The 19,261-nt window shown below is 44.9% G+C and overlaps 1 protein-coding gene across 2 annotated transcripts; it reads left to right on the forward strand.

Annotated features, from left to right (window-relative positions):
• The first annotated feature begins 7,119 nt into the window (after positions 1–7,119).
• LOC122771255 (high affinity choline transporter 1-like) lies at positions 7,120–13,139 on the forward strand. 2 transcript variants are annotated; one of them, XM_044028705.1, is made up of 8 exons: positions 7,120–7,344; positions 7,600–7,713; positions 8,703–8,858; positions 9,585–9,733; positions 10,164–10,307; positions 10,757–10,910; positions 11,582–11,799; positions 12,351–13,139. In XM_044028705.1, exons 1-8 carry the CDS (start codon positions 7,161–7,163, stop codon positions 12,900–12,902), a joined length of 1,671 nt encoding a protein of 556 aa, XP_043884640.1. In that variant the 5' UTR covers positions 7,120–7,160; the 3' UTR covers positions 12,903–13,139. The 2 variants fall into 2 exon arrangements, with proteins under 2 accessions (XP_043884640.1, XP_043884641.1); XM_044028706.1 differs by having other exon boundaries at positions 10,781–10,910.
• The last annotated feature ends 6,122 nt before the right edge of the window (positions 13,140–19,261 follow it).

Below are 19,261 nucleotides of genomic sequence, written 5' to 3' on the forward strand. Positions count from 1 at the left end.
TGTAAGGCAAATACCGAGCATACAGCATACATACACTTACACAGATTTAAGTATTGACATAACAACTATTCACTTACTCAGACAGCATGTGAGCTAACTGCCTGAGGCTTTTTGTGCCTGCCCCACAGATTTCGGTCCGGATCTGGCCCTTCTGAACAGATTATCTGACCAAATTAACCTGTAGTGTGAGGGATTAACAGACACAGATTTTAATCATGTCATAAAAACATGTTTGATATTTAGTTTGACTGAACAGCATTTGGGGGTGTGAGCGGAACCCCGCAGTAACCATTGAGAGCGAGTTGACCAGGAAACGGTTCTGCTGTGTCTGTGGTCTCCCATGTTTTTCAAATCTAGTCAGATTAATCCTCTACTGTGGGGCAGGCTTTAGAGGCGACTCATCCACTTTCAGGTAGCGAAGGTGGATGAGTTGAAATACCTGGGGTTTTTCACAAAGTTCCTCCAACCAAGGAACTTTGTTTAAATGCCTTCAGTGTCAGTACTCAAACCTTTGACATGAAACTGTAAAAGTGGACAGCTGCAGGAGGCAGACAGCAACACCCTGAGAGAAGATCAAACCACAGCAGTGCTTTGAACCAAGAATTTCATGTTTATTAAGATTTAACGTCATTTGAAAGAGTCGGAGATCTGTTGACGCACTGAAAAGCTGGGCCAACAAACCACGCCCCTGACACAGAAAGAAAATTAACTTTTGAAATTCGCCGCATCTGAGGAGCAAGCAGAGAGGGAAAAAAAGTTTACCATTTCAACGCAAACATGTCAAAAAGACAGTTAGATTTACTGTATTTTTTCAAAAAGAGGGAAGAGTTGCATGACACTTCAAAACAAGTCAGAAAAGCCTCCCCAAGCGGCGACGAGGGCAGCTGCAGCAGTCATGTTGATGGTCAAAACCGGCTGCGGCAGGAGGCTTGCACCGCAACAGCTAGCCGGGTTAACCGACAGCAAGCCAAGCCGGGGTCAGAGCCTGCCTTCCCTCGGTCTGCTGTCACATTCAGGACATGGTTAATTCATCTCTCCAACTCGGTATTGTACCCATCAGCCTGAAAACTGCCTCTGTTCCCCGCATCCCTGAAAAGGCTGGTTTGGCCCCCACTGACCTCATTAACTATCGCCAATATTGCATTATTACATTACATGTCATTTAGCAGACGCTTTTATCCAAAGTGACTTACAATAAGTGCATTTAAACATTTGGGTACAAATATTTAAATATAACAAAACTACGTTTTTTTGGTTGTTTTTTTTGTCGTCGTCTTAGTCGAGGTAGAGTCGGAAGAACTGTGTTTTTGGGAGCGAGGACAGTGAACAGTCTCGAGTTCTGCGAATGCCTCTGTGATTCTCTCAGTGAGGGGGCAGCGAGTCGGTTTGCCGATGCAGAGCGAAGTGGGCGGGCTGGGGTGTAGGTTTTGATCATGAATGACCAGGAAACGGTTCTGCTGTGTCTGTGGTCTCCCATGTTTTTCAAATCTAGTCAGATTAATCCTCTACTGTGGGGCAGGCTTTAGAGGCGACTCATCCACTTTCAGGTAGCGAAGGTGGATGAGTTGAAATACCTGGGGTTAACCTTCTAAAGCAATGTGCAGTACACAAGAGAGGGGAAGAGGAGGATGTCAGGGGTGATGTGTGACAGAAAGACAGCAAAGTGCTGGAGCTGGAGGTGTCTGAGCTGAAGATGACCAGGATGGACAGGATTAGAAATTAGCTCATTCCAGGGACAGCTCAGGGTTTGGAAAGTAACGTAAGAGAGTCAAGGTTGTGATGGTTCGGTCACAAGCAGAGGAGGGACAGTGATTATATTGGACAAAGGATGTTGAAGATGGAACTGCCGGGCAGCAGGAGCAAAAGAGGAAGACCAAAGAGAAGGTTCATGGATGTTGTGAAGGAGGAAATAAGGCAAGTTTATTTGTACAGCAGTATTCATATAAACTGGAAACTGGAACTATGGACATAGTGCATGTTGTGGATGTTTACTTTCATTCCTATAACTGGATACCTATTACTCTCTAATCACTGTTTACTATGTCTCAATGACTTAATGAATTCTCTTTGTTTACAGCGTGATGCAAGCAAAGTAACACATGCCTCAGGGAGGGAATAATCTGTATAGATTAAATGCAGTGAGGACTGTGTAAACAAGTACTCTGACACTGACAGTGTCACAGCTTAACTAGTGAAGATGACAATGACCAATGACCTGGATGAGTAAGAACCTCCAAAGACAGAACAGTTTATATATGTTCAGTATACTGTATATAAACACACATGTGGGCATGCGTGTGTGTCAGAGCCACTTCACTTTATATTTACACTGTCAAAAATGTCAAAAACACATTTTACTGATGCACCTGAACGCATCTTCAGTGATGTAAAGATGGACTATTTAAGGTGAATGCTCCAAAAATCAGTGGGCATGCACCTCACCTTCCAGCCCTGCTCTCGACAGTTGGTCACCGTAGCTGTTCATATTTAGCCCTCTTCCTTTCACGAGTGGTGCTCGCAATGTGCTGTGGAAAATCTCCAAACAAGAGTTCCTATGAACGAATCATTGTCAGTAATCCATCCGTCTATCTTCTACCGCTTTATCCTCCACAGGAGGGTCACGGGGAGTGCCGTGCCACTGTCAGCTGACATGGGCGATAGGCGGAGTCACGTCACAGGACCACGCATAGAAACAAACCCTAATGTGCAAAACAGGGCAGAACCATCTGTTGCCAGAGAACAGGGAGCTAACCTAAACATTTGACCTATTCTCCATATTGCATGTTTTTGGACAGTGGGAGGAAGCCAGAGAAAACCCACGCACACACGGGGAGAACATGCAAATTCCATGCAGAAGGGCAGAAAGGCCCTGCTGTAAATGCAAGAGTGCTAAGTTACCACTACACCAACTGTGTGGCCCAGTGTCACTAATAACATTTGAAATGGCAGCAACTTCTTTGAAGCTAGCAGAGAAAGTTTAATGGCCTTAAACATAGAAAACAAAATGGGAAGAGAAAGAAGTGTTATGGCCTGGGTTGTGTTTGTGTTATGTTTTGTGTACTTGTCTTCCCCTTTTTCTGTCTCTGTCTCTTTTTCTGTGTTTTCCTGCGGAGGAGGAGTTAACTCACTTCTGACAAGGGCAATGAGGCACACCTGGTTTCAATCCTCACCTGATTCACCTCCCCATAAAACCGGCTCTGACTTCACTCCTGTGCCAGAAAATGCTGTCAAGTCGGTAGAGCAAGTAGAACGTTTCCAGTGAAATTACTCTTGTGAATTCTTGTGAACGAGCTGAGTGCTAATTCTAACCTTCCCCCTCACGCCAACCATCACACAGCGCTGCTCTGGAGAGTGAAATAATTGAGCTGCAAACAAGTAACATTCTCCAAGTTGAACTCAGAGCAGGTGTTGGCTACTTCTGGAGTTTGGTTTCTGAAGCAGACTTTCCCACTTTGAAACCACTTGCACAGAAAGTGATGTCTTTCTTCATGAGCACATACACCTGTGAGTCAACATTTCAACCATGAACACTATCAAGAGGAAACAGAGAAACCGACTGACCCAGAGGACATGAAGTTAGTTGGTGTGAGAGAGGGGGATACAGAGAACAGGGTGAGATGGAGGAAGGAAAAGAAGTTTACACTTGGCGTTGGCGTTAGCCTCAGCGTTAGCCTTAGCGTTCCAGTTCCAGTTATGAGTCTGGGTGCATTGGCATCCCTTCCAAAGAGGGAGAGGGGTGAAGAAATCGGGCGTGGCAGGGAAGGCAGCCACCATGCAGCACACAACCAGCAGACAATGCTCTGGTTGCAGCAATAAACACAGCCCCGACCGATTGGCTCGACCGCGGTGAAGACGCCGAATCTGTGCTCGGATGCAAGCGGCACATACAAGGACCTGGGAGCGAGAGATCAGGAGGAGGGAGGGAGATCAGGACCAAGGAACTTTGTTTAAATGCCTTCAGTGTCAGTACTTAAACCTTTGACATGAAACTGGAAAGTGGGCAGCTGCAGGAGGCAGACAGCAACACCCTGAGAGAAGATCAAACCACAGCAGTGCTTTGAACCAAGAATTTCATGTTTATTAAGATTTAACGTCATTTGAAAGAGTCGGAGATCTGTTGACGCACTGAAAAGCTGGGCCAACAAACCACGCCCCTGACACAGAAAGAAAATTAACTTTTGAAATTCGCCGCATCTGAGGAGCAAGCAGAGAGGGAAAAAAAGTTTACCATTTCAACGCAAACATGTCAAAAAGACAGTTAGATTTACTGTATTTTTTCAAAAAGAGGGAAGAGTTGCGTGACACTTCAAAACAAGTCAGAAAAGCCTCCCCAAGCGGCGACGAGGGCAGCTGCAGCAGTCATGTTGATGGTCAAAACCGGCTGCGGCAGGAGGCTTGCACCGCAACAGCTAGCCGGGTTAACCGACAGCAAGCCAAGCCGGGGTCAGAGCCTGCCTTCCCTCGGTCTGCTGTCACATTCAGGACATGGTTAATTCATCTCTCCAACTCGGTATTGTACCCATCAGCCTGAAAACTGCCTCTGTTCCCCGCATCCCTGAAAAGGCTGGTTTGGCCCCCACTGACCTCATTAACTATCGCCAATATTGCATTATTACATTACATGTCATTTAGCAGACGCTTTTATCCAAAGTGACTTACAATAAGTGCATTTAAACATTTGGGTACAAATATTTAAATATAACAAAACTAAGTTTTTTTGGTTGTTTTTTTTGTCGTCGTCTTAGTCGAGGTAGAGTCGGAAGAACTGTGTTTTTGGGAGCGAGGACAGTGAACAGTCTCGAGTTCTGCGAATGCCTCTGTGATCCTCTCAGTGAGGGGGCAGCGAGTCGGTTTGCCGATGCAGAGCGAAGTGGGCGGGCTGGGGTGTAGGTTTTGATCATGAATGACACATTCTTGTGACAATCTGTTTCCTGTTATGAGGGAGCAAATAAATATTAACACCTAAGAACTTTTTTTATTCAAGCAATGTTTATATCAAAATAACAGGTGGACAATTTGGTGTTTGATTGCTAATCAATGAATTAACTGTTGTAAAGTCCTTGAGCTATCAAATCTAACAGGTTTTGAGTTGTGCAGTTACATCTCTCTGTCCATATTTTTAATGTACACCGTCAGATATTTGGATGTTTGATTGTTTCTGTTCGCGATGTCTGTGGGTCTGAGCTAGCATGTCTTACATGTGTTCTTGGATCTCTTAATGATCCCTCGAGGCTCATTCATACACATCCCATGATTGTTACCTTTGTGTAAGGCAAATACCGAGCATACAGCATACATACACTTACACAGATTTAAGTATTGACATAACAACTATTCACTTACTCAGACAGCATGTGAGCTAACTGCCTGAGGCTTTTTGTGCCTGCCCCACAGATTTCGGTCCGGATCTGGCCCTTCTGAACAGATAACTGACCAAATTAATCTGTAGTGTGAGGGATTAACAGACACAGATTTTAATCATGCCATAAAAACATGTTTGATATTTAGTTTGACTGAACAGCATTTGGGGGTGTGAGCAGAACCCCGCAGTAACCATTGAGAGCGAGTTGACCAGGAAACGGTTCTGCTGTGTCTGTGGTCTCCCATGTTTTTCAAATCTAGTCAGATTAATCCTCTACTGTGGGGCAGGCTTTAGAGGCGACTCATCCACTTTCAGGTAGCGAAGGTGGATGAGTTGAAATACCTTTCCCTTACACTTTCCCTTGAGCAACAAAAGGTCCCTAAGTTATGGAAACATTCCACTATCGTCCCTGTCGCAAAGATAAAGAAGCCTTCAACACTTAATGATTTCCGGCCTGTGGCGTTGACATCTTTAGTTATGAAGACATTGGAGAAGCTCATTAAAAGTGAAGTTTTATCGCAGGTAGAGGAATTATTGGACCCCCTACAATTTGCATACAGGCCTAGTAGAGGTGTGGAGGATGCCACTGTCACGCTGTCACATCTTCTGTATCGCCACCTTGAGGGATCAAAAGCTCAGGCAAGACTGTTGTTTATAGATTTCTCATCTGCTTTTAACACTATCCAGCCACATATGTTAGCAGAGAAGCTAAGTCTTTTTAAACTGGATTTTAATCTTGTTGGTTGGATACTGGACTTCTTGACCGACAGGTCCCAGTGTGTGAGGGTAAATGACAGCTTTTCAAATCAGCTTCAGTCCTCCTCTGGGTTCTCCTGAAGGATGCTGTCTCTCCCCATTACTTTACAACTAAATGTGTCCAAAACAAAAGATATGATGGACAGTTTTAGGAAGTTCAGTTTCAGTTTAGACTGTGCAGGTCACCCTCTTCAGTCTGAATTTGTACTGTTGCCGTCGGTGGAAGGTGCCTACTCTTGAGAGGGGTCTGGCTGCAGGACCCTTCTGTTTATACAGAAGGGTCCTGCTTATTTTGAAAGGCTTCGAATCAACTTCCGGTCCTGATAGTGCAGGAGACCTCACAGTGCAGGTCTGCAACAAAGGGTCCTGACAGTGCAGGTCTGCAGCCAGTCTTGCTACTCTTTGGACTAAGAGATTTAAGGTTTCCTTTGTCCCCTCTGCCATTCAGGTGCTATAGCAGATCATTTATCATTGATTTATAATTGCCCGGTGCTCATGTTTATTGGTAGATTGTTCAGGCCGGGGAAACCTGTTTGGGCACCTTGCACCTGCACTTTTGCACTTTATGCATCCATGCTGCTTATTTATTTATATATTATGATTTGGTTCTTTTAATCTGCTCATGATTATCTGTTGTTGTCCATCTGTGTATTATGTCTGAATATCTGTGTGTGTGCGTCTTCCTGGCTGCAAACCTATTTTCCCTGCTTTGGGACAATAAAGATACCTTGACAGAGCCAATCACAAGTATTGGCTTTAGAAGGAGGATGTTGACATGAAAAAAACTATTTGATAAATCCGAGCTTTTGCATAGATTTTTGAAATGTAACTAAAATTGTAATCATGGAAATTTTCATTATATACTTTCGTTATATTTCATTCAATTATATATGGTATATGGTATAGCTACTTTGATACTTTTCACTTCTGACATACGTCACTGGAAAATCTTGTTCTTGTGCTTTGTATGGGTGCATTTTTTTGACTGACTATAAAACCACTGAGTCTGGCTGCATTTCAGTGCAGGAGCTCCACAAACACCATGGCTCTGAACATTGCTGGTGTGGTTGCAGTCGTTGTGTTTTACATCTTAATCCTGGTCACAGGGATTTTAGCTGCCTGGAAGGCCAAGAAGGCTGAGAAGACCAGCAGAGGAAACAGGACTGAAGTGGTCCTGCTTGGAGACAGAAATATTAACTTGCTGGTTGGGATTTTCACCATGACAGGTGAGTAGATCAGTGTAGATCAGTGGGTCTGAAAAACCCATGATCAGGTATTGTAATCATAGATGTGTCAAATTAATTATCAAAATTAATTATCAAAACACAAAACACAAACTAAAGAGTGTTTTAAAGAGTAACAAAAGAGTAAAGTTGAAGTAAAATAAGGCTCTCACATACATACCTTTCATAATATTCTACTCAAAATCGAGCAAAACAACTGTCTTTTTTAAAGGAATTTTAACATGTGTTTTTCTGCAGCGACATGGGTAGGAGGTGGCTTTATCCTGGGTGTGACTGAGGCAGTTTACACTCCTAAGATGGGCTTGATCTGGGCTCTAATGCCTGTACATCAATCTCTGTCCTTCATACTGGGTAAGACTGATGATCTAGAAATCTCTCGTGTTGAATCCTTTGTTCTGTTTTCATTCTTCTCCCTTAAAACAATAATAATTCACTTTTAGTAAGCAGCTACATTATAGTTAATCCATTCATCCATCTTTTACCACTTTATCCCCCACATGAGGGTCAAGGGGGCGCTGTGCCAATCTCTGCTGAAGTACGGCGAAAGGTGGGGTCACACCCTGGACAGATACATATAGAGACAAACATCATTTATTTGTTGGATATACTTTGTAAATGTAAGTGACTGAAGTCTTGTGTTGACACTGTAATGTAAGAGTTGTTCAGAGTAATGTAAGACTGCTGAGGTGTATGTCATTTAAACCTGTACAATACTCGCACCTGTTGTTTTGGAAGTCTCCTCCTGTGACGGCACTCAGTGGCTGGCAGTACCTACTCAGCTTGGAACCTTGCCAGACCAGGTAATAAAAAAAGTAACTTAACCGTGCCATGGCGAGGCGAGGCGAGTAGAGCGGGTGGAAACTACCCTCACAGAATTTGCTATGTTACTGATTCAGTAATATATACAGTAATTATATTTAATATCTCATCCTCTGGGGCCACACGGTGGTGTAGTGGTTAGCACTCTCGCCTTGCAGCGAGAAGACCCGGGTTCGAGCCCCGGTTGGAACAAGGGCCTTTCTGCATGGAGTTTGCATGTTCTCCCCGTGTGTGCGTGGGTTCTCTCCGGGTTCTCCGGCTTCCTCCCACAGTCCAAACACATGCAATGTGGGGAATAGGTAAATTGGACACTCTAAATTGACCGTAGGAGTGAGTGTGAGAGTGAATGGTTGTTTGTCTCTAGTTGTGTGTGGCCCTGCGATGGACTGGCGAACTGTCCAGGGTGTACCCCGCCTATCGCCCGATGTAGCTGAGATTGGCACAGCACCCCCCGCAACCCTCTGGTGGAGGATAAAGCGGTTAGATGATGACTGACTGACTGATCTCATCCTCTGAACAAGGTGGTCTATTCTTTGCCAAGCCAATGAGGGACATGAAGTACGTCACCATGATGGACCCATTCCAGATCAATTATGGCAACGTACTGAGTGCTTCTCTGGTGCTGCCTGCTCTGCTCATGGATGTCATGTGGGTGGCATGCACTCTGCTTGGCTTAGGTAAACTCAGCTACATGACAAATTGAAAACACTCTGGTAACATTATACTAAGGTCCGCCATGTCTGTACCCTGGCACAACAGCTGTATGCTCTACCTTAGCTTCACACACTCACGCTAACCACAAGTCCCCCCGAGACGGAATATGTAGAGATCTGTATAGGCCCCTCCAACCAGGGGAACCTCCAGGGGACAGGAGATGGGCAGACCCTGAGCCGTCCAGGGGCCGATACCCCAAGCATAGGTATGGGCCAGAGGTCCAAGGGTTTGCCAGGTCTGTACCCTGACACAGAGCCCCACAGAACATCCAAGAGCCCAAGTGCTCAGCACAGAGCCCCACAGAGGGAACAGAATGCTGCCCATAGGTGTGTCATGATTAGCCATGGTCATGAGTGAGGGGGATCCAAGTCCCCTGCAGCCAATAATGCCAGCTAAACCAACTAAAAATGTTAGTGGGTGTGGAGTGAGGGGACATGTTTGGAGTGGGCAGGCCTGAGTCTGGCTCATGTGCGTATTTTTCAAATATTTAACATTTAGATATAAAGGTTTAGCATATAACTAAGTTGTGTATAATTTTGTAAATTTACTCCATTTATTTTGTCATTGTTTGAGTTAAATGTGGCAAAATGTAACTGTTCAATTCAGAATGAGGAACTTAACAAATGGCGCCCCATGGTGCTCATGAAAGTTTAACTGTGTTTGCCTTTTTGTGTTTTTTTGTCCAACAGGATTAACCATGACTGTGATCCTGGACTTGCACTTTGCTTATTCTGTGTGCATCTCATCAGCTGTGGCCATTATCTACACTTTGTTAGGAGGCCTTTACTCAGTGGCCTTCACTGACATCATCCAGCTGTGTCTCATTGTTGTCAGTTTGGTGAGGCTACTCTAGCACATGTGTTCAAGATATTCTGTTTATTTTCCACAGGGGTGCGTCCCATACTTTCTGTAAAGGGGCCCACTTTTTAAATCACTATATGCATCATTTCCAAGAGAGGTTTGATAAAGTAAAATAAAATAACCTAATTTTATGCATGAATGCATTTTCTACTGGTTTATGTTTGACATGGGGGTTGGAGCCAATTCCAGGGAGAAACCCTGTTCAGACCCTGGTCAAACTGGGATGACCTTCTTAGCCCCTGCATCCCAGACATGTGACCCTGGATGCATGTACATCCATCTGCTACTGCTTTATCCTCCACATGAGGGTGTGCCAATCTCAGCTGACATAGGGCGATAGTTGGGATCATCCTGTAATATCCTAGCCTTAATATCTTAAGTTTGATGATCTCTACGTGTGTTACCAGTGGCTGTGCGTCCCCTTCCTTCTGCTCAACGATACGTCTTTAAACATCGCTGAGACAGCTTTTAACAACACGCTTCATGAACCCTGGGTTGGCTCTCTGGAGAAAGACAAGGTCTGGAAGTGGATTGATGACTTCTTATTGTTGGTAAGCTGAATATTGATAATCATCATCGGTTGCAAACCACTTTCACGTACAGGGCATGAACGTTCGATGTATTTTTACTAGTTCACCTAAGCTCTTGATGTCCCTGGGATCAGACTACATGTGACGCAAAAAACCTCAGTGCCATGAGTCAAATATTGAAGAATAAGTGACACTGACAAAAACAATTGGGCCCAAAACTGAACTTTGTGGTACACCGCAAATATTTAGGAGTGACATATTCTCCTCAATCTGAACAAGCTGCTTACTGAGTGTGTGTAAACATATATATATATGTACACACACACATATATACATATATGTGTGTATGTATATATATATATACATATCGATAGATATAGATATGTATATGTATATCTATATATACTGTATAAAAGTTGCTACATTCTCTCTTTGTCTTCATCCTCCTCCTACTCTGCTTTTGTCTCCAGTCTCTTGGCAATCTTTCATTTCAGGGCTTCCACCAGAGGACGCTGTCTGCCACCTCATCACGGACAGCCCAGTTAACCTGCTATGTTGCTGCCATTATAGTTTTAATACTGGGAATCCCTCCAGTCTTGATCGGAGCTGTCGCTGCCTCCACAGGTGGGAATTACATTCAAGAGACGACAGAAGTTTAACACAGAGGTCACTGGAGAAACAAGCACACTCCCATGAGTTCCATGTAGCTTGGTCAGTTTTAGGGTATGTGCTGGCTCAATGTGACACCTTCCAGAATACTTAAATAGAACCTGGTATCTGAAACTGCATTAGATAGCAAAACCCATAGAATGTGCCTAAAAATGGATTTTGTCTATTAGTTGCAATAATGGAATCCCATGTGAAGCCTCAAGATTCTTGATTTGACCAGCACCAAAAAACTGTACGTTCACAGACGTCACCTGCAACAACGCACTTACTGGATGATACCAGCTGTCAGTCAAACTGGTGTCCATTCACATGTACCATGCTTTATTGTAATTTTCCTCTAAATGGGAAAATGCTAAAACTAGAGATTGAGACATTAACTCCTCAGGCAAATGTTGAGAAGAAGCTAATTTTCCCAAAGACTTCTATTCAAGCAGTTCTTCCTGCAACCAGCAGTTGCCCTCTGGTGGCTAACTGCTACTTCCATCCTTTTCAACAGGAGACAACGTCCATTTTTATATACAGTTCACAGCAAAACCTTTAACATGACAGGAGAGCCAGTGTTTTTGTTGGAGTGTTGTTAAGGACGTTCATGTTTCAAAAGTGGAACTGTCATATCTCTTGTCCAGACTGGAACCTGACGATGTACGGCTCTCTGTCTCCTTATGAACGTGGCGAGCAGTCGATGGTCCTTCCTCTGACTCTGCAGTACCTCACTCCGTCTTTCATCTCAATCATTGGAATTGGAGCCATCGCTGCAGCCGTCATGTCCTCCACAGACTCAGCACTGTTATCTGTAACTTCTATCTTCTCGTTAAACATCTACAAGAACATTCTGCGCAAACAGGTGAGGACTGCAGGACTCTGCTGATGGCAGCAGCTCAGTGGCATGTGGACTGTGGAGATGTGGTCTCGGGTTGATTGCTGTAAATCTGTGGAGGGAACTTCACCCTTTAGCTTTAAAAAGGATTACAATAAACCTTGCATTCGCTCCATGTGTGCGTGGCTTCTCTTCTCCACTGGTGCTGAGGCATTTCTGACCCATAGCTGCAGGTTTTGATTAACCATGCTGGTAACCTGGTTGTCAAAGTGCTACAAGATGCATTGTTAGGTGGGTGGAGCCACAGACCAAAGTTTGAGTTTGTGGCCTGCAAATGAATATTTAAATTGTAAATTTAAGTGGCTGCACCATTTTTTTAGCAGTGAAGCCAGTGTCAGTGTTTCCCTCTCTCTAATGACACATCATGGTCATGTTGGGATTTTTATACAATGAATTTCTTAGCTATAGCTCGTTTAACCTTTTCATTCAATGCAAATTAAAATACATTAAATACATTTCTTGAGGAGAGCACAGGAACATGAATGAATATAATGACACGTCTCATTTTGTGTCCCCAGGCCTCAGATCGTGAAATGCAGTGGGTGATTCGGATCTCAATCGTGGTTGTGGGCATCGCTGGAACATCCATAACGTTCTTCACTAAAAGCGTCCTCCTCCTCTGGATTCTTGGAGCAGACATTGCCTACACGCTTATGTTCCCCCAGCTGGTTTGTGTGCTCTTCTTCAAAGTGACAAACGCGTACGGTGGTGCGGTGGGTTACATCGTAGGGCTGATTGTGAGGATTCTGTTAGGAGAGAACACTGTAGGTCTTCCTGTTGTTCTTTGCCTTCCCGGTTGCACACTGGAGGACGGCGTCTACGTCCAAACATTTGCGGTCAGAACATTCTCCATGCTGTTTACTCTGATAACCATCCTAGCTTTTTCTGCACTGGCTTTGGTTCTGTTCAACAAGGGCCTGCTGCCTGAGAGATGGGACATTTTCAAAGTAAAGCATAAGAATGCTGTACCACCAGGGGGTGCTGTTACCCAGAACCTTAAAGATGGAGCTGGAAGTGATGCCGAATGTGATGAAAACAGAGACGGACTTCCCTTAGAGCCCATGTTGTAGGCTGGAAATGTTGTCTTTTCTGTGGTTTCTCTAGTTTATCATATGAATCCGAATATCATAAGGCAGGTTGGAATATTATGACTTTATTCTCGTGAATTAAGACTTTATTCTGTGGCCCTAATACGCCGTTGCATTACATAAATATATCTGCCTTTTTCAGGCTCCAGACAGAGCTGAGTACAGAACAGAGCACTTAAATCATCCCACAGTAAAAAGAAATAATAAATAAATAAAAAATTACTCCGCTTTATCGTTATCTTTATTGTGTTATTTCATTTGGTTTCCCATTAAATCCCATAAAGTGGTGCAGATGAAAGTATACTCATGTAATCTCTGTGGCTAATGCTTTTTCAGTCATATGAACTCATACAGCCTGATGTGTACAATGAAAACGATGGCCATGATGATGATGATGATGATGGGTGTCAGGAAGTCAAAGGACCAAAGCGGCCCCGCCCACCACCGCCACTCACCCTCCCGCGCACTCACCAACGGTTGGAAATACCCAAATCAATACAAATCTTTTAAGCCTTCTTCCTTTGGTGTTTTCCACTCTGGAGCTTTCTCATCCATCCTGGCATCACTTAGTGTGTGTGGGTGTGAGTGTGTGTGTGTGTGTGTGTACCCTGGTGTGGAATCTTGTCATTTTAGACAACCACATACTCATCTGCCAATTTATCAGGTGCTCAATATGTCTGTTAAAAGTAACGGAGAGGAGGAGTAGCACGGTGGGCCAGTGGGTGTCTCTGTTGTTTGACAGCAGGAAGGTCCCAGGTTGGAGCCCTGGTTCTTCTCAAGCCCTTACTGTGTTGAGTTTGCGTGTTCTCTTCTTGTTCAAGTCGAGGATGGGTAACATGCCGAGGACACATTTAATCGCTAATAGTTACTTGTGTGGGTTCTCCGGGTTCCTCCCACTGTACCCCCGTCAGCTAAGATTGGCACCAGCGACTCCTGCAACCCTCATGTGGAGGATAAAGCGGTAGAATTTATGAGTTAGGGGTTTACGAGAGGACTGGGACTGGAACTGGAACTGGGACTGGAATTGGGACTGGGACGGGAACTGGGACTGGGACTTGCTGTAGGTGTCACATGAAAATGAAAATGAAAATGAAAAAGAACTTCTTTCCTCAGTTTTTGGTCTCATTTGCTGCTTCAGGCTCAAAGCATTAAACAGATATAAGCAGAGGTTGCTTCTGTGTCTCTTGTTTGTATGTGTGTGAGTGTGTTACCTGTGTGTGTGTGTGTGTGTGTGTGTGTGTTTGTGAGTGTATGTTATCCATCGTGCTTGACACGAGGAGCCGGTCTGACTGGCGACCCTGAAGCGGCACAGACATGGCTTCCTGTTGTGTGTGTGTGTGTGTGTGTTGTAAGTATTACTCATGTCTGCTAAATCTCATGTTATGAGCGCTCGTCTTCCTCATTTGGCCAAAAAAACAAGTCCATAATGTAAATGCTGACATTTTGAGGTGAAGTTAGAGTAAGGTTAAGGTTTTGGCCAGGAGTTTTTATGGTTCGAGGAAGTTTCCAGGAAACAAATCAATGTAATGTACTGTGTGTGTGTGTGTGTGTGTGTGTGTGTGTGTGTGTGTGTGTGTGTAAACCTCCCACCGCCATCTCTTTTGTTCTCATTTTCTTTTCTCCTGCTCCCCCTCACTGAAAGTGTAAAGGAAATTAAAGCTGAAGCAAGTAATACAACATTACCGATGAAACTTTGGTGGTTTGACCACCGCCAAGACCCTTTTTGCACGATACCAGCTGTCAGTCACACCGGTGTTCATACCTGTGCCGTACTTTATCGGGCCTGAAAAAATTGAGACCATTCATTCTTTGGGACAATGTTAATAACGTTATAAATCAAGTGAGAAGAAGCTCTTTTTTTAAAACCAGAGCAGTGTCGCCCCCTGGTGTCTGACTTCACTTATTTCCAGCATATTTCCAGCGGCTGGACCCGCCTCGGCACGGCACGGCACGATTAGGTTGCATTTCCACTGCAAAAAAGTACCTACATCACTGCATGGCTGAGTGAAACTGACTTTGTTTTATATGCGACACACACAGAAGAGACTAGTGACTTTACACCAGACTTCTGTAGTTGTTGGAGATTAACCCACGTTTTTAGGATTGTTAAGTAGTTTTAACTTATCTAGAATTCGGCACACAGCACAGCCTCCTACTCCACAGACTGTGGAGTCTGTGCTGCCGCTTGCGATCGCTGACGCTGTCCCTAAATACACCAGACTCCTCTGTATAGAGATTTCCCTGGAAGTTGTTGGAGATTAAGCCATGTTTTTAGGATTGTTAAGTAGTTTTAAGTGATCTACAGTTTGGCACTGTTTGGCTTGATTTGTGTGTGGGACATCTCTTCCTGTGACGACACTCTGGCCAGTCAGTGGCCGACAGTCTGACCAATCATCGCAGAGTACCTACTCAGCACACTTTTGGAACCTTGCCTGAGCTGGTACTAAAAATAGTACCTAGTACCAGGTACTATGCTAGTGGAAACACTACTTGTTGCGGCTTCCAAACACAAACCTTTTAGCCGCTGAGAGTCTATGAGGTTTGGGTCCTCAGGTACGTAGATTTGTAACGCGCTATAGTAGATGATGATAAAGATAGCTGAGATCCAAATATGCTTAGGTGCATTTATTGTAACAAAACAGCGCAGCAAGGATGGATAAACACAAAAATGAGACTGGCGGATTAAACAGGAAAAAAGGGTGATAAATGAATGAATGAGTAGCGGTAGCGGTCAACAAAAATTACGGCTACTCCCAACCCTGACTCTCTCTCTCTCTCTGCGTCACCGGTGAGTGCCCACCTTTACGCACACACACTTCCGCACCGTGCACACGCCCACTCCCAGGTGAACCACGCCCTCTGCAACACACACACACTCTAACACACCGTGCTGCTCATCTTCAGCCTGTATGTCTCTTACACACCAGCCCCTAATTATTAGGTCTCACATAATAATTCACATTTCAAAACACAATAGGAGACATAATAAATCATCATATCAATTTCAATGATAATGCAAAAATGTCTAATAAATTGCTCAAGTCCATGAAGTCATTACAACGAATATTCCTTCTTCTGGTCGTCATGACCGATTAGTGCAAAGTCCATCTGACGTCCGAAAACACAAAGTCCATATAGAGGTCAGCAACGTCCTCATGCTGCCTCCTCCTTCTCCAGCAACAAACACACCTTGGATATGGGTCTGTCCAAGCAACTGGTTCTTGTCTTAATCCGAATTTGACGCACAAATCCCTTGCGATCTGGAAAAGTTTGCAAGACACGTCCCATAATCCAAGAATTACGAGGTGCAGTACTGTCCATTAGCAAAACTAGATCTCCTGCGACAAGGTTTCTCTGGACTCCAGTCCATCTCTGTCGTTCCTGTAACAGAGGCAGGTACTCCTTTGTCCAGCGCTTCCAGAACAGATCAGATATGTACTGGACTTGTCTCCATCTTCTCTGTGCGTACAGGTCTGCTGCTTGGAACTCTCCAGGTGGTAATGAAGGCTGGTTTTTAAGCAGTAACAGATGGTTCGGCGTCAGTGCTTCCAGGTCGTTAGGATCTGTGGAGGCCTTGGTGATGGGCCTGCTGTTAATAATGGCTTCCACTTCGCAAAGAACTGTGTGGAGTCCCTCCTCATCCAAGCGTTGTACTTTGAGAGTGGAGTTCAGGACTTTCCTCACCGATCTAATAAGCCTTTCCCACACTCCTCCATGATGTGATCCAGCAGGGGGGTTGAACGTCCACTTAATGCCCTTTTGAAGTAACACATCATGCACCTGTGCCTGGTTCCACTGCGCAATCGTTGTTTTTAGCTCACGTTCTGCACCCACAAAATTTGTCCCATTATCAGAGCGCAGCTCGCGGACCTGTCCTCTTCTGGCTATAAAACGCCTTAGTGCATTTATGAAGGAGTCAGTGTCCAGAGAAGGTGCCACCTCGATGTGAATAGCTCTCAATACAAGACAGGTAAATAGGACACCATACCTCTTCACTGTACTCCTCCTGCTCCTCACTTCGATGGGTCCAAAATAATCAACCCCTACACATGTGAATGGAGGTTCATCAGGCTTGAGTCGGTCTGTGGGCAAGTCTGCCATCTGCTGGCAAACTGGAGTGGCATTAAGTCTTCTGCAGATGGTGCACTTGGACAGAACTCTCCTAATGGCAGTACTTGCTCCTGTCATCCAGTATTTCTCCCTGAGCTTGGACAACATGTGGTTGCGGCCACTGTGTCCTACCTCTTGATGTATATTTCTCAGCAGCAGGGTAGAAATATGAAGGTCTTTTGCCAGAATGATAGGATGCTTAGACTCCAAAGGCAGTGCTGCTTTGCTAAGCCGTCCTCCCACACGCAAGACTCCATCCTCCAGCCTTGGACACAATTTGTGCAGGTGACTATTTTTCTTGACATTTTGTCCCTTTTCCAGACACGAGAGCTCCTCAAAAAACTTTCTCTTCTGGCAAAACTGAATTATGGCCAGCTCAGCCTTGTCAATGTCCTCCACTGTAGGAGCTCCCAGAACAGCTGCACCTTTAAATGTGCACCTTTCCTGCTCCATCATTCTCTGTTGCTGCATGCTCTCTTCACTCTGATTGGCTATTAGCCTTTTTCTCTTCCTGATACAGGACGACAACCATTCCTTGTATTTCAGCCACCACGCCACAGCTTTCTTTAATCGGATCCACGAGGAATAATGATGGATCAGGTGAGTAGTGGGATCCTCTTCAGCTTGTACAGCATTGACAACAGCAGTTTTCTTCACCTCTGGATCGTCCTGGGGGAGATGACTCACAGGCTCAGGGTTCACAGGCCATTCTGTTTCAGGTTGGCAAAGAAACGGAGGTCCTGTTAACCAGAGTCTGTCCTTCAGAAATGCCTCCACTTTGAGCCCTCTGGATGCTGCGTCTGCTGGATTTGAAGCTGTATCCACGTACCTCCACTGAGCGGGGTGAGATGATTTCAGGATCTCCGAAACACGATTGGCAACAAACACCTTAAATCTGGAGCTTTCGTTGTTAATGTATTTCAGCACAGAAGCACTATCAGTCCAAAACACAGATTCCTGAAGACTCATGTGTAGTTCTTTCTTCCACAGGACATCCATGCGACTGGCCATTGTTGCAGCAATCAGTTCCATTCTTGGAATTGTAACTGTCTTTAGTGGAGCAACACGAGCCTTTCCCATAATGAAAGCACTGTGCATTTGGAGGTGCTCATTCTGTAACAGCAGGTAAGTGACTGTACCATAGCCTTCCTCAGAAGCATCGCAGAAATGGTGTAGTTGTGCAGTAATAACATCTCCAAACTCCAGAGGTTTTAGACATCTGGGCAACTCAAAGTTGTCCAGTAGGTGGAGCCCTTGCACCCACTTAAGCCACTCTTTGGAGACAGTCTCTGGTATGGGATCATCCCAACCAACTCCTCTTCTGCACAAATCCCTCAAGATCCTTTTTGCTGTCAGAACAAGGGGACTTAACATGCCCAGAGGGTCATAAATGGAGCTTACAGTAGAAAGGATGCCTCTGCGGTTGAGTGGTCTGTCCTTCCATACAATTTTGAATTTAAAGGTGTCTGACTTGATACACCACTCTACACCCAGCACTCTTTCAATGGGCACAAACTCCCGGTCCAGGTCCAACTGCTCCATGCCTTTAGCTCTGCGGGGCCCTGGGATGGTCTTGAGCACTTCAGATCTGTTACTGTGCCACTTGGTCAAACAGAATCCCCCTTTAGCGCACAGAGACATGAGCTCATGACAGAGGATCAGTGCCTCCTCCTCTGTTGCAACTGCCACCAAACAATCGTCCACATAAAAGCAGTGCTGCAGCTTGTCCACTGTCTCCTCCTTATGCTCATGTCCAAAATCCTCTGCACATTTCCTGAGGGAAAAGTTGGCGCAGCTAGGGGAGGATGTAGCTCCGAAAAGATGTACCTTCATCCTGTATTCACATGGTGCTTGGTTCAAGTCTCCTTGTGACCACCAGAGGAATCGCAGCAGATCAGCATCATCTGGGGGCACTTGCACCTGGTGAAACATAGCTTCTATGTCAGCCATGATGACCACAGGTTCCCTCCTGAACCTGGTCACAACTCCAATCAGTGAGCTGGTTAGATTGGGCCCTTGCAACAGCTCTTCATTCAGAGATTGTCCTTTGTAACTGGCACCACAATCAAAAACAACTCTGAGCTTTCCCTTTGTCGGGTGGTAGACACCATGGTGCGGTATGTACCAGACCCTGCCATCACTTCTTTCCAGCTCTGCATCAGGAACCTTTTCAGCATAACCTTTACCAAGTAGATCGTTAAAAAAGGTGTTATACTCCCTGTAAAACACTG

Source organism: Solea senegalensis, linkage group LG6, assembly GCF_019176455.1.
Source record: "Solea senegalensis isolate Sse05_10M linkage group LG6, IFAPA_SoseM_1, whole genome shotgun sequence".
NCBI lineage: Eukaryota > Metazoa > Chordata > Actinopteri > Pleuronectiformes > Soleidae > Solea > Solea senegalensis.